Here is a 16,430-nt window from a genome sequence, read left to right as displayed (position 1 = left end):
AAGGTAAGAACTTACAGATTCACGCACCGCAGATGGTTGTGGCGGGTATATTGTTATGGGGCCCTGTCTTTATGGTCCTACTACTATTATGGGGGCCCTATCATAATGGTCTTACTATTATTACAGGGCCCCTTTAATTATGGTGCTGCTATTATTAGAGGGGCCACATCATTATGGTGCTGCTATTATTAAGGGGCCACATCATTATGGTGCTGCTATTATTAGAGGGGCCACATCGTTATGGTGCGGCCCATTATTAGAGGGGCCACATCATTATGGTGCTGCCATTATTAGAGGGGCCCATCATTATGGTGCGGCCATTATTATGGGGTCACATCTTTATGGTGCGGCCATTATTAGAGGGGCCACATCATTATGGTGCGGCCATTATTATGGGGTCCGGTCATAATGAAGTAGAAGCGAGGGTGACCCTGCTGTGGGAGCTGTGAGGGGACAGTGCCCTAATCTAATGTTGGGCTGCTCCTTGGCGGACATGGGTGTGGCCAGGCATTGTGGAGGCGTGGCCCTGTTCTGGCAGCAGTCACACACACACACACACACACACACACAGACACAATAAAAACAGAAGGTATTTCATAGCAAACATCTTCTAGTTTATTTACCATGGATAAGAGCAGCGGCGCCTGAATGAGCCGGCAACCCCAGCATTATGTCTATATAGAAAAGAGTAAAAAATAGCTCGCTCGGATAAGGATATCTTTGTTATAAAATATAAAAAAATACGCTAAAGGAAGATACATATCATAATAAAATAAAAGGAGATGAACCAGTGACCATCGGCACGCGGCCGAGGAGAGCAATGGAGACGAGGTGGGAACAGTCTACATTCTGCAAGACAAATATGGCGGATTTCTACACAGTCTCCAGCCTGGGGTCAGTCCCAACATTTCACCCCGACGGTGCGGTGGGGAGAGGTAAGCAGTCTGGTCCAGCTCCATATGCGCTCAAGTATGCCCACTAGAAATGAAACCTGCTTCCTGAACTAGGGTGCCCGGAAGAGGGCTCAGGACCGGACTAGTGGCGCCATGAGTGGCATGGAAAGTAATTTTCACCTGCCATAGACAGAGGTCCACTATTGGGCCATAGAAAAGGTCAAGAGCAGAAATCATAATGGAACACCTTCCATTAAGGGGGGAGTATAAAGGTTATGTTTGACCACAGCCTGGTGGCTGCTCGTCGCTCACCATCATGACCATGTCTTTGGCTCCGTACAATATCAGATGAATGACCAGTAAAAAGGGCGGTCACTTCTAGGTGCCACCTGGTCACCCGCTACATACCAAGATCGCATCCAGAACTGGTCCCTAAAAACGGACTGATGGATGTGGAACGTCATACAGGGCAGCCTCCTCTAATATCTAGCCCTCTACCCACAGGGGCGCAATGCCCGCATATATGAATCTACAGCCCAATGTGCACATCAGGACTGAAAGTCTTCATGTGGAGAATCACTGGGTGCATGGCGAGTCCACAACAAACCAGTCATCGGAACGGACGCGGTTTTATTCATCGGCGTAAAAGAAGGGAGGCCGCGAACGAGATCTGTGACTAATGTCACGCAGCACAGGGTCTAATCAGTGTCTGTGGCTATACTGAGCGTACCACAGTGTTAGTAAGTGCCCCCCTCCTCTGCTGAGATAGTCTGCAGGGTCATACATGTCCACAGTCTCATCTACAGAACATTTGTTACCTGCTCGGTACGTTTGTTGGTTAAACGGATATATTTGCTTTATCACTGGTGACATCACTGAGAATGCAGCCTATCCATCACTAGAGATCAGCGGTGACATCACTGAGAATGCAGCCTATCCATCACTAGAGATCAGCAGTGACATCACTGAGAATGCAGCCTATCCATCACTAGAGATCAGCGGTGACATCACTGAGAATGCAGCCTATCCATCACTAGAGATCAGCAGTGACATCACTGAGAATGCAGCCTATCCATTCACTAGAGATCAGCGGTGACATCACTGAGAATGCAGCCTATCCATTCACTAGAGATCAGCGGTGACATCACTGTGAATGGAGCCTATCCATCACTAGAGATCAGCGGTGACATCACTGAGAATGCAGCCTATCCATCACTAGAGATCAGTGGTGACTTCAATGAGAATGCAGCCTATCCATCACTAGAGATCAGCGGTGACATCACTGAGAATGCAGCCTGTCCATCACTAGAGATCAGCGGTGACATCACTGAGAATGGAGCCTATCCATCACTAGAGATCAGCGGTGAGATCACTGAGAATGCAGCCTATCCATTCACTAGAGATCAGCGGTGACATCACTGAGAATGCAGCCTATCCATCACTAGAGATCAGCGGTGACATCACTGAGAATGCAGCCTGTCCATCACTAGAGATCAGCGGTGACATCACTGAGAATGCAGCCTATCCATCACTAGAGATCAGTGGTGACATCACTGAGAATGCAGCCTGTCCATCACTAGAGATCAGCGGTGGACATCACTGAGAATGCAGCCTATCCATCATTAGAGATCAGCGGTGACATCACTGAGAATACAGCCTATCCATCACTAGAGATCAGCGGTGACATCACTGAGAATGCAGCCTATCCATCACTAGAGATCAGCGGTGACATCACTGAGAATGCAACCTATCCATCACTAGAGATCAGCGGTGACATCACTGAGAATGCCGCCTAGCCATCATTAGAGATCAGCGGTGACATCACTGAGAATACAGCCTATCCATCACTAGAGATCAGCGGTGACATCACTGAGAATGCAGCCTATCCATCACTAGAGATCAGCGGTGACATCACTGAGAATGCAACCTATCCATCACTAGAGATCAGCGGTGACATCACTGAGAATGCAGCCTATCCATCACTAGAGATCAGCGGTGACTAGATACTTGAAACATCAGTGTCATAGATGATGTCATCAGATATAGTCTCAGCAAATCCAACCAGTTGGTTCACTAGACACTCAAAAGATCACAGATGATGTCACTAGAAATTAACCCAATGGGAATCTGCCATTAAGCCAGACCCCATTAATCAAAACATTACTGATGATGTCACCAGATATAGTCTCAGTAGAGACAATTTGTTCACTAGACACTTGAACCGCCACTGATGATGTCACTGGATATTAACCCAATGGGAATCTCCATTAAGCCAGGCCCCATTCGTAAATCAAACCAATAAAAGTGGTGCATACACACCCAGTAAATGCCCCCAAATCATCACAGTCCATCCTGAGCCTTTTTCTGGGTGTATCTTCATTAGTTCATGCCCTAATTTAAAGGGTTCTGTCCTGGTGACTCCCTTTAAATGAATATGGTCAGGCACATAGTGTAAACATGTATGCCGCCATTACGTGTTCCCTCACTGGACTAGAAAAGTGCCCTAGTGACAGAATTATCAGCTTCCTAATTTATGCAAATATCAGCTTTCAGGGAAGTTTGAGGAGGGAGCGGATGCTCGGCTTTGATTGTTTTTAGCATAAATATATATATATATATTACTTTTTGCGTTTTATTTTTCTTTGTAAACGGAGGGGAAGGCGGATTGTAGCTCCATAGCCTCCTGAGCTACTTTCCATAGTCTACAGCCCAACTGTAGAGAGATACACAGTGATTCACACACCACACCCCAGTCGTCCGTCATCTCTTCGACGTCTGGACCTGTTTGGGTCTCTAGTCGTAGTATCATTATTATTATTATTGTTTTTTTTAGTTTTTTGGTTGTGTCTTGGTGCAAAAATACATACAGAAGTGGTGAGCGCCCACGTGTAGCGCAGGTAGATGTACGTTGCGCAGCGAGTAACTGATTATTTGCCGTCACCACTCCGAAGCTAATCGGGTACGGCTCGGTACCACCTTTTTGCCTCTCGTTTGTTGAATATAAGTGTAGCATATACATGCCAAGCACAGAAATTCAGTGTGTGAAAGCACAAGGACTCCTCTGCAAGATCAACTGATGTCAACCATCTGGGCAATCGACTTAATACCTCGAGGGCAAGACCTTACGCAGGCCTTACCACCAGGGAGTGCACTCTTGCTTTGGACAGTAATGACCTTCAATGTGCAGGCACTTATAAAGACGTCTGTAAGAATAGGATGAGGCCAAGATTTCGGAACTGATTGCGTGCACTGGCTTTAGCCTCCATGGAAGTGCCGGGACATTGGAGGGCAGTGTTAGAAGAAAAAGGACAATAGTAGGAAGATCAGGAAAGGTATTCGCAGGAGGAAGTGGGGTTGTAACAGATCCTTCTCCGCTAAGCAGGTTACTTGGCAGTGAATGAGAAGGTGCGCAATAGTGTCTCAACCTTCAAGTAGTTCCTCATGTTGAGTGCCAACTCACTTTCCTACAAGACATCCTACTCAAGGTTAGCTGAGATTACATGATATTTAGTTAGCCAGCATTCCCAAAGTCTCCTAAATAATCCTACTCTAGGAGTCGAAGGTCTACCATCCACAACACAAGTCTGGCCTGTCAGCAGCTACTGGAGCTGGTGTGTGGTGTTGGAAAAGATGCCGAACTTATGCCCATAGGACTGTCCGATTGTGAAGTCCCAACAGCCACTCCCAGTGCCCGTGACTCCAGTACCACAGAAAGAAGGTGTTGCTGCTGCTGTCGCAGGGTGTCTACGATCAGGACAGGAAGAGTATTGAAAGTCGAAGAGATCTGGTCCAGCTTAGCTTCTAGATTCCCAATCTGTTTCTCCAGATCCTCACTGCGGTCATTGAGCTCAGTTATAAGATCATACATCACACTCTGCATCTGTGGGCAATAAAAATAAAAGCATTCATTTAGAGTGAAAAATTGTAATGGATATAAGATGCAGTCTTACATCGTGAGAGATCTGCCATCTCCACATGGTGGATTGTGAGCTGGAAAATGCTTGAACGAACCCATTCAACCTAAGTAAATTCCAAAGTATGGCCTACACTAGTGATGGTAAAGCTTTTAGAGGACGAGTGCCTGAACTGTAACCCAAAACCCACATATTTATTGCAAAGTGCCAACACAGCAATTTACCCTGAATACTACAGTACCATATATTATATCTTCCATGTAGCTATAATAGCCTGCCTACATTCAGTGCGCTGCCTGCGCTGTTCATAGTGCGCCCTGCGCTGATGAATGGCAGGAAAAGTCTAAGGCATATTGGTACACCATAGACTTTTTTCAGGGTGCGGGTGCCCACAGAGAGGGCTCTGAGTGCCACGTCCTGCACCCTTGCCATAGGTTCGCCACCACTGGCCTACACCAACCTTAAGAGAAATGAATGGCGCTTTGTGGTATTACCAGCTCTGTTGTCAGTCCTAACTAAAATCTAGCATTGGCCAAAGATTAACACATGGATACCCCCAACCTGACCATCAGAAACCATTACATTTGTAAGTTCGTCAAGTGTACTGCATGTTAGTGATCTGTTCATCTTCCGCTTGTGTGGTTCCTACATGACCAAAGATAAAGCTTGCTCTGGATGGACGCTTCCACCCGTGTCCTATTGGCTGGGGAGTGCTACTCAACAGATTGATAGTGATATGCTATACTTACTTTGGAGAGATCTACCAAGGTATTGGCTTGGTCACTCAGTTTCCGTTGCTCCATCTTCACGCTCCGTAATCTGCAAAACAAACCAGTGGGGATCGATCATGGAGATATCAGTAACATCCACCTGAGGTAAAAGGTTGTGAATGTTTGTATAGACAGAATAATTTATGAGAAGCTCCTGGGAAAACTTAGTTGTGCTTGGAAGAGTTAATGGGAAAAGAAGAAGAGGACAATCAGCAATGAGATGAACGGGGGAACATCAAGGCACCAGCCTCTACTCTGGAATAAAGAGGAGGCATAAGGTGGGAAAGTACTGTGACACCGGCAGTCCGGGTCTGCCGGCATTCCCTATTTCTAGCAGGCATGGCTGGTGGAATGCTCACCCCCTGCTTTATGTACTTGTTGTTCTAGCTTCTTGTGAAGGTGCACGATATTCCATTCTGACTTCCTATGCTGGACCTCTGCCTGTTTAATAGATCTGATCGCTGCTTGACTATTGTCCTGACCTTGACTTGTCCACTTAAGCCTCATTCACACCTCAGTGTTTTAGTCAGTGATTGTGAGCCAAAACCAGAATTAGAGCCTCCACAGAGATAAGGTAAGGGAAAGATCTGCACCTGTTCTGTGTTCAGGGCCGCACCTGGTTTTGGCTCAAAATCACTGAGGTGTGAATGAGGCCTTACTATGATTTTGCCTCCACCCTTAGTACCGCGCACCGGGGTCTTTTCTGAACAGAGACTACTTCATTAAGTAGCGGCCTGGTGGTTCCCCTGCAACAGAGTACAGATTCCTATATCGGAGGTTTAAAAGTGAAGATGGGTGAGGCCAGTCAGATAACGCCCTTAGAAGTAGCTGAAAGCCAAATCTGTTCTGTGACAATGTCTCCACACCCGCTTCATGACATGCAGTGTTACAGTTTTGCAGTGCAGAGGCATAAATGTGTTTTTAATAAAAATTTTGGCAATTTAATCCCTCCCCGTAATCTTGTGTCCATTGTCAACTTACTGATGAATGGCCTGCAAAAACTTCCTCTGGTGCTTGCGGACTTTAGCATGGTCGATCTTCTTTAGTAGCTTTGTGTGCTTGTAAATTAGCCATGTTTCCCGGAGGACGTTGGCTGCTGCGTTTTTTATCTGTAATAATATGTAGAGGCCTGCATTACCATAAGCAAATAGTGTACATCTCATCTACAGCATGTCATCATGTATGATCAATCTTGTCTATGCAGCAATTTCCGTGATCAACCATTTCACCTGCCTTATATCCTCTATTTTATCTTGGCTACATCATCATCTATGATATTTGACCAGTGTAATTTTATATCTCCTGTACACCGGTCGTTGTCCGCCACATCTACACCACATTGTAGTCCGTCATGTCATTGTGCATGTCATGTACGCCATGTCATCGAGCGTCTCGTCTATTCCACATCATCATGTATGTCCTCTACGTCACCTCATTGTGCATGTCATCTACACCTCGTCATTGTGCATGTCATCTATGCGCCATGTCTTCATCCGTCACATCTACACTACATAGTCATCCGTCACATCTACAACATGTCATCCTCTACCTCATCTACTACATTTATTGGTGCATTTCATCTAGACCATATCATCGGGCATCTCCTCTATATTATGTCATTGTCTATCTCATCTACACCACGTCATTGTCCGTCTCATCTACACCACATCATTGTCCGTCTCATCTACTACACATCATTGTCCATCTCATCTACTACACATCATTGTCCGTCTCATCTACACCACATCATTGTCCGTCTCATCTACACCACATCATTGTCCGTCTCATCTACACCACATCATTGTCCGTCTCATCTACACCACATCATTGTCCGTCTCATCTACACCACATCATTGTCCGTCTCATCTACACCACATCATTGTCCGTCTCATCTACACCACATCATTGTCCGTCTCATCTACAACACATCATTGTCCGTCTCATCTACACCACATCATTGTCCGTCTCATCTACACCACATCATTGTCCGTCTCATCTACACCACATCATTGTCCGTCTCATCTACACCACATCATTGTCCGTCTCATCTACACCACATCATTGTCCGTCTCATCTACACCACATCATTGTCCGTCTCATCTACACCACATCATTGTCCGTCTCATCTACACCACATCATTGTCCGTCTCATCTACACCACATCATTGTCCGTCTCATCTACACCACATCATTGTCCGTCTCATCTACACCACATCATTGTCCGTCTCATCTACACCACATCATTGTCCGTCTCATCTACTACACATCATTGTCCGTCTCATCTACACCACATCATTGTCCGTCTCATCTATGCCATGTCTTCGGCCATCTCAACTACACCACGTCACTGTGCATCTAATCTACACCACATCATTGTGCATCTAATGTACACCATGTCATCATCCATCTCATCTATGCCACATCTTCGTCCATCCCCACCACACCATGTCAGCATCCATCGCATCTACACCAAGTCATCACCCATCTCATCATGCATCTCGTTAACCCTCTATCATCATCAACCTTCTGTACCATGGTGGACGTCATGACTGTAAAAAGACAGGGGTTAGGAGCCTCTCTTATATCCAATGCTCATACCGGTGGAGTCTGATATTAGACCCTCGAACAGTTAATTTAGATAAATGAAATCTCAGGAGGCACTGCTGTTGTGTTACGTATCTGAGGCCCCGAGTAGCAGATTCTTCTGGTCCTACCAGCAGAGCGCAGCAAAGCACTGACAACAGGAGAAGAAATGGATGCTTGGATATGTTACTCTTTTCTAGGCAATACGTTTTCTTTCTGTTTTTGTGATGATCTCTTTAATGATGCTTCTTTATTGCTGTGTCACATAGCCCGGAGCCATCCCTAGCTTATCTCAGAGCATCAGAGGACTCCACTTTAGGTTTCACATGCAGAATCGTTCATTTGCATGTGGCCTGCAAATAAGTCCTGACACCTGAATGTGTAGACCAGGGCTTCATTGATTCGTGAGAATGTGAGGCAGCCATCATTACCTGGTACTCTTCTGGGGTACCACCACAACCATGACCAGACATTTGTATAGAAGGTCAACAAGCGTGCCTGCTCCATACAAATGTGTGACAATAAATCCATAATAATATCTGTACTGAATTACTGATGCATTTTGGAGCTCAAAGTCCCTGGAAAAACTAAGAGGTCCAAAATTCATTGACAATTTGGTTTTGGTGTTGGGCGTCCATTGATGATTGTGTCAGTCCTGCTGCACACAATAACCCCTCTATTTTGGCTATTTGTAGCTTGCTTACCCGTTTTGTTAGCTGTGTATCCATCATGAAGTTGTGGACGTGCTTTTCAGCTTTGGTAAGCTCCAGCTTTCGAGCGACCACAGCCACCACTAAGGCAGTACAACCAGCACCCTGCAGGGGGACAATCGGATAGGAGACCTCTTTAATGCATTCACCATTTTTCTCCCCGGCTGAGCTCAGACCAACCCACCCAATTTTCAGCTTTTACTGACAGGGAGAACAGCAGGTTCCAGGTCCCGGGGGAGCCCCGCTCTATAACACTTCATTGTCTCGCCCTTACAGCTGCTCGGACTGAGATTTGGCTGCTTCTTTCAATTACAGAAGCCCATTCGGTCCCTCTCCCCCAACCATATTAACAGACCAAGAAATACGATATGTCATATTGTCAGCAGTTGTCAGAAACACCGGCTGTGAATTACGTATGGGGTGATGTGCGACATTCCACCGGACTCACATAAGGATTCTTATTACAACTGGACGAGAGAGAGTCACTTCAGCAAAGACCCTGACGCCACAAGATCGGGTCTTCTGCCCGACCATATGGGAGCGGCAGCCGGCACTCGATTACCAGGAAGGCAGGATCAGTCAATCAAACCGTGGACCTGCTTCATACAGTAGACTTGGGAGCCCGCAAATTCCAAAATTTGGTAGAGGGTTTGAAGGGGGCAAGGTGGGAATGGTGGACAATACAGACCAGCAGGAAGGGGGGGGGCATTCTGATTTGGTGGTATATCCAGATTCCTTTGAGTGGATGCCGGCTGTTGGTGGTGGTCATTTCTACGGTAACTTTCCCATGGGAAGTAGAAAGAGACACAACAGTTGGTCTTTGTCCTGGTCCGAGGTGATGTCATGAACTGATTGTGTTTTGGCGTTGTATGGGGAACACTCATGATGAGCCTGATCGCCTCTGAGCGCCGTACTGGCTGCTTCTGTCTGAACCTGCCAAGTATTTTCTATGACCCACTGAAAGGCTTCCGTCTGGTTCCCCTCCTTCTCATTAAGCTCTATTCTTGTGTGCTCCTAATTACGGGAACGTCAAGCGCCAAGTTGTCATGTTATATCGTCTCTGAATCATCTGCCCCTCCCCCGCTTTATTATCTATTTGTATACTGTACCTGCACCCACCACCCAATCCTATAATACGTTAGAGTTCCGCAAACCCATCAAGATGAACAGTTTTATTGGGATGAGAACGTCGCTGCAATCTTTGGGGCCTGATGGATCAGTAACATGGTGGTGCTACGTGAAGAAAGGATATCATCATTATTATTATTTTATTATGGCAGAGGCGGAAGGCCTCCGTTCTGGGCCCTGCTTTTATACTGTGCGGTCTCCATAATTGTTAAATGGAGGGAAGAACGCCTGAACGCATGTCCGCAGCCAGCAGCATAATGAGATTTCTTCCCAGGCCTGGTCGCAGAGCATCTCGTGTGCACGTCCGACAATCAGATCATCTCTGCAGAATTCCCTCCATTCTCTGCAGCAAAGCAATAAGTAGGTCAGGAAATCAGAGGGGTGACAAATCATACAAAATTTATACCACCTCCAATTAGAGGGATGTAACGGCATGAGGATGTTCCCTCTGAAGGACTGAATTCTACTCGTCCCAGGTGGTGCTTCAGACATACAGACGTCCGGTTATACAGCGCAACAATTAATGAGGATCAGTACAGAATAAGGCTACATGCACACGAGCGTGAAAAAAGACGTCCGTCAAAAACGGACATTTTTAACGGATGTTTATTTCACTGATGTCTTTCTGAGAAATGTACGTTAAAAATAGACCCATTCAATTATATGGGGGCAGTCAGTGAAAAACGGACAAGAAACTGCCGTGTGAATAACACCATAGACGACCATTGGTCTTAAAACAGACTTGTGATGGCCAATAAAAAAATGTACATCACATGTAGCCTAAGTAATGTATGTACACAGTGACTGCACCAGCAGAATAGTGAGTGCAGCTCTGGAGTATAATACAGGATGTAACTCAGGATCAGTACAGGATAAGTAATGTATATACACAGTGACTGCACCAGCAGACTAGTGAGTGCAGCTCTGGAGTATAATACAGGAGGTAACTCAGAATTAGTACAGGATAAGTAATGTATGTACACAGTGCAGAATAGAAAGTGCAGCTCTGGAGTGTAATACAGGATGTAACTCGGGATCAGTACAGGATAAGTAATGTATGTACACAGTGACTGCACCAGCAGAATAGTGAGTGCAGCTCTGGAGTATAATACAGGATGTAACTCAGGATCAGTACAGGATAAGTAATGTATATACACAGTGACTGCACCAGCAGACTAGTGAGTGCAGCTCTGGAGTATAATACAGGAGGTAACTCAGAATTAGTACAGGATAAGTAATGTATGTACACAGTGACTGCACCAGCAGAATAGTGAGTGCAGCTCTGGAGTATAATACAGGATGTAACTCAGGGTCAGTACAGGATAAGTAATGTATGTACACAGTGACTGCACCAGCAGAATAGTGAGTGCAGCTCTGGAGTATAATACAGGATGTAACTCAGGATCAGTACAGGATAAGTAATGTATGTACACAGTGACTGCACCAGCAGAATAGTGAGTGCAGCTCTGGAGTATAATACAGGATGTAACTCAGGAGCAGTACAGGATAAGCAATGTATGTAGACAGTGACTGCACCAGCAGAATAGTGAGTGCAGCTCTGGAGTATAATACAGGATGTAACTCAGGATCAGTATAGGATAAGTAATGTATGTACACAGTGACTGCACCAGCAGAATAGTGAGTGCAGCTCTGGAGTATAATACAGGATGTAACTCAGGATCAGTACAGGATAAGTAATGTATGTACACAGTGACTGCACCAGCAGAATAGTGAGTGCAGCTCTGGAGTATAATACAGGATGTAACTCAGGGTCAGTACAGGATAAGTAATGTATGTACACAGTGACTGCACCAGCAGAATAGTGAGTGCAGCTCTGGAGTATAATACAGGATGTAACTCAGGATCAGTACAGGATAAGTAATGTATGTACACAGTGACTGCACCAGCAGAATAGTGAGTGCAGCTCTGGAGTATAATACAGGATGTAACTCAGGACCAGTACAGGATAAGTAATGTATGTACACAGTGACTGCACCAGCAGAATAGTGAGTGCAGCTGTGGAGTATAATACAGGATGTAATCGAGGATCAGTACAGGATAAGTGATGTATGTACACAGTGACTGCACCAGCAGAATAGTGAGTGCAGCTCTGGAGTATAATACAGGATGTAACTCAGGATCAGTACAGGATAAGTAATGTATGTACACAGTGACTGCACCAGCAGAACAGTGAGTGCAGCTGTGGAGTATAATACAGGATGTAACTCAGGAGCAGTACAGGATAAGTAATGTATGTACACAGTGACTGCACCAGCAGAATAGTGAGTGCAGCTGTGGAGTATAATACAGGATGTAACTCAGGATCAGTACAGGATAAGTAATGTATGTACACAGTGACTGCACCAGCAGAACAGTGAGTGCAGCTGTGGAGTATAATACAGGATGTAACTCAGGAGCAGTACAGGATAAGCAATGTATGTAGACAGTGACTGCACCAGCAGAATAGTGAGTGCAGCTCTGGAGTATAATACAGGATGTAACTCAGGATCAGTATAGGATAAGTAATGTATGTACACAGTGACTGCACCAGCAGAATAGTGAGTGCAGCTCTGGAGTATAATACAGGATGTAACTCAGGATCAGTACAGGATAAGTAATGTATGTACACAGTGACTGCACCAGCAGAATAGTGAGTGCAGCTCTGGAGTATAATACAGGATGTAACTCAGGGTCAGTACAGGATAAGTAATGTATGTACACAGTGACTGCACCAGCAGAATAGTGAGTGCAGCTCTGGAGTATAATACAGGATGTAACTCAGGATCAGTACAGGATAAGTAATGTATGTACACAGTGACTGCACCAGCAGAATAGTGAGTGCAGCTCTGGAGTATAATACAGGATGTAACTCAGGACCAGTACAGGATAAGTAATGTATGTACACAGTGACTGCACCAGCAGAATAGTGAGTGCAGCTGTGGAGTATAATACAGGATGTAATCGAGGATCAGTACAGGATAAGTGATGTATGTACACAGTGACTGCACCAGCAGAATAGTGAGTGCAGCTCTGGAGTATAATACAGGATGTAACTCAGGATCAGTACAGGATAAGTAATGTATGTACACAGTGACTGCACCAGCAGAACAGTGAGTGCAGCTGTGGAGTATAATACAGGATGTAACTCAGGAGCAGTACAGGATAAGTAATGTATGTACACAGTGACTGCACCAGCAGAATAGTGAGTGCAGCTGTGGAGTATAATACAGGATGTAACTCAGGATCAGTACAGGATAAGTAATGTATGTACACAGTGACTGCACCAGCAGAATAGTGAGTGCAGCTCTGGAGTATAATACAGGATGTAACTCAGGATAAGTAATGTATGTACACAGTGCAGAATAGAAAGTGCAGCTCTGGAGTATAATACAGGATGTAACTCAGGATCAGTACAGGATAAGTAATGTATGTACACAGTGACTCCATCAGCAGAATAGTGAGTGCAGCTCTGGAGTATAATACAGGATGTAACTCAGGATCAGTACAGGATAAGTAATGTATGTACACAGTGACTGCACCAGCAGAATAGTGAGTGCAGCTCTGGAGTATAATACAGGATGTAACTCAGGATCAGTACAGGATAAGTAATGTATGTACACAGTGACTGCACCAGCAGACTAGTGAGTGCAGCTCTGGAGTATAATACAGGAGGTAACTCAGAATTAGTACAGGATAAGTAATGTATGTACACAGTGCAGAATAGAAAGTGCAGCTCTGGAGTGTAATACAGGATGTAACTCAGGATCAGTACAGGATAAGTAATGTATGTACACAGTGACTGCACCAGCAGAATAGTGAGTGCAGCTCTGGAGTATAATACAGGGTGTAACTCAGGATCAGTACAGGATAAGTAATGTATGTACACAGTGACTGCACCAGCAGAATAGTGAGTGCAGCTCTGGAGTATAATACAGGATATGTAATGTATGTACACAGTGACTGCACCAGCAGAAGGTGAGTGGCAGCGTATAATTGTATTTCTAGTGAAAATTGGAAAGAAAACTGTGATTAAGCCTATTTACAATTTTAAAAACAAAATATGTTCCACTTTGGACAGGGATAGATACCAGAGGCGACGCTGCGGCCTGCTCTGTTACCATGGCAACACAGCTGTATGGCCTACCACTAAGGGCTCATTACCAACGAAACAATAATAATAAATCCGTGAGAGGGAAGCCACCAGAGGAAAGAAGGTTGAAAGGAAGGGAAAACCCTAACATGAAATGACTCAGCTACAAAATGACATTAATTATACTATAAAATAGAAAGACACGGGGCATTTCCAGGGCCGGGAATCGAGAAAAACAATCGGTGAGCGAGAGACGGTGAAAAGGAGAGAGAGCGAGGGAAAAATACAAGTTCCGAAAGCTGCAAAAATAATTACTGCTGGAATCCGGAGGGAAGATAATTGGAGGCCTGGAATTAGAACAAGATATTTTTAATCAACGGGAGGCTGATTATATACTGCAGGCTCTGCTGAGACCGCTAATACCGAAAAAGACGGACGCCTTCGAAGACGCGCTATATGTAGAGCCAAAGAACTGCTTATATATGGCACGACAGAGTCATCACTGCTCTGCTGCCGTCTACCGAAGAATGAGACAACAAGTCTTTTCCAGAAGACAACCGTTAATGAATACGGCATGCACTTGTTTGGAGGTCGTACCTGAAACCCGAATTTTCTTATTTAAAGGGTTATTTTTAAAGAAAGGGGTCAAAAAACTGTTAAAAACAAAAGCATCACTCACCTCCACCAGCCCCCAGTCTCTTCTTCCTGGTCCCTGCTTGACAGGAAAGGCCTCCTCAGCCAATGGACTAGCTGAGGCACCTCTCCACGAAGGCCAGTGATTGGCTGAGTGGACCTTTCCCTGTACTTCCGCCGTTTCAAGACGGGACCAGGAAGTGGAGAGCTGTGAGGATAGGAGCGTCGGGGTGCGGGGGGATAATCCCTGGTGGTTAGTAATGCTTTTTTATTTTCAGCATTTTCTGGCCAAAAAGAAAAGATCTTCCCAGAAAACCAATTTAAAGAACACAAAAAAATAATAATTCTACCAATAATTTTACAAATTTTCTTACTAAATATTGCTGAGTTTTGATCAGGTGCTGCTGCCATGAAGTTACAGGTGTGAGCAAGTCTAGGGACCTGCAGCCCAGGAGCATGGATTGGGGACCGACATGGGAGGCACGCTCACCCTGCTTGAGTTTTTCTTGGACACCTAAGTTCAGCTCCTTGAAGGATACTTGGAGGATGGTGAAGAAAAATCTAAAGAATCTCCCAACGAAAATCCAGCCTAATGGTTTGATTTCTCATGAGAGCTTAAGTCCAAGGGGTGTTGGCGGACCCCATGGCAGTTCCTTACATCGATCTTTGACGTGTGGGTGTCTGCAGTCTCGGTATAGCAACCCTTCTTTCTTACTCACCATGATGCCAGTTAGCAGGCAAACCCCCTTCCCACAGTAGGTGTTTGGCACCATGTCACCATAGCCAATGGAGAGGAACGTTATGGAAATCAACCACATGGCACCTAGGAAGTTGCTGGTGACGTCCTGCTGGTCGTGATACCTGCACATGAGACAGACGAGGTCCGTTAGAACATGGCATCCGACCACCCAATATAACCTGCACTTCAGCCATTATTACTGACATCATCATTTAAAGGGGATGTTCATACCAAGGGAACTGATCTCTACAGACCCAGTCAAATCTTCTATATTATTATTTACTCCCCATTTGTCGCAGTTTTTCCCCATTTTTCGTAGTCACATTGAAGGATTTACCGCTATATAGTGCAGACTTTCCCCAGCGGAGATCATTTTCACACCATCTGCTAATCCGTTTTTTTATTTAGTAAATGTATCAATGCATCACGTGATCGGTCGCAGGCAATATTACAGATGTGAAGACACGCTGCGAATACCGAATGGGCCTCTCATTGCCCTAGAGGATTTCAAAGATCATTTTCCGCCCGGCTGGTTCGCCAGTGACGCTGTGGGTAATCCGTAATCTTGTTTACAACCATTTTCATGCTCTGGGAAATCATTTTGGATTTAAAGGGCTTCTGCTTAAAATAAACAAATACGTCTTCGCCGTTTAGTCGCAGCGATGTCGCTCTCTGGATCAACTATCCATAGTGTTCGGAATTATTCTGGTGCCGGTAACAGCAGCGGTATATCTGTAATATTACACACGTCTCATACTTTGTACAAATAACCGGTTGTTATGTATCAGGGGCAATATGGCGGCTGGGGGGCCACACCCTATGAGTGCAGACGATAGAGATGAATAACCTTTATTTATTTTTACTTACAGCATGTGCTGAATGTGTTTCTTTACCTGCCCTCCCTGGCATTATATAGGCACTACTATGAGGGCTGGCATTATATAGGCACTACTATTAGGGCTGGCATTAT

At 45.1% G+C, this 16,430-nt stretch overlaps 1 protein-coding gene across 2 annotated transcripts in view; it reads right to left on the bottom strand.

The window, feature by feature from the left end:
• Positions 1 to 4,215: 4,215 nt before the first annotated feature.
• Positions 4,216 to 16,430, bottom strand: part of KCNN3 (potassium calcium-activated channel subfamily N member 3) — a 71,851-nt gene continuing 59,636 nt past the window's right edge. For both annotated transcript variants that reach the window (XM_040412415.1, XM_040412416.1), the window contains 5 exons: positions 15,441 to 15,582; positions 8,865 to 8,975; positions 6,559 to 6,686; positions 5,557 to 5,626; positions 4,216 to 4,773 (listed from right to left, as the gene is read on the bottom strand). In XM_040412415.1, coding sequence (XP_040268349.1) covers positions 4,486 to 4,773; positions 5,557 to 5,626; positions 6,559 to 6,686; positions 8,865 to 8,975; positions 15,441 to 15,582 — 739 coding nt within the window. In that variant the 3' untranslated portion in view covers positions 4,216 to 4,485. The remainder of the gene's footprint in view (positions 4,774 to 5,556; positions 5,627 to 6,558; positions 6,687 to 8,864; positions 8,976 to 15,440; positions 15,583 to 16,430) is intronic.

The sequence above is a fragment of the Bufo bufo genome, chromosome 11 (genome assembly GCF_905171765.1).
Source record: "Bufo bufo chromosome 11, aBufBuf1.1, whole genome shotgun sequence".
NCBI lineage: Eukaryota > Metazoa > Chordata > Amphibia > Anura > Bufonidae > Bufo > Bufo bufo.
The sequence above is the reverse complement of the archived record's forward strand: the minus strand, read 5'-3'. Positions and strand labels throughout refer to the sequence as shown.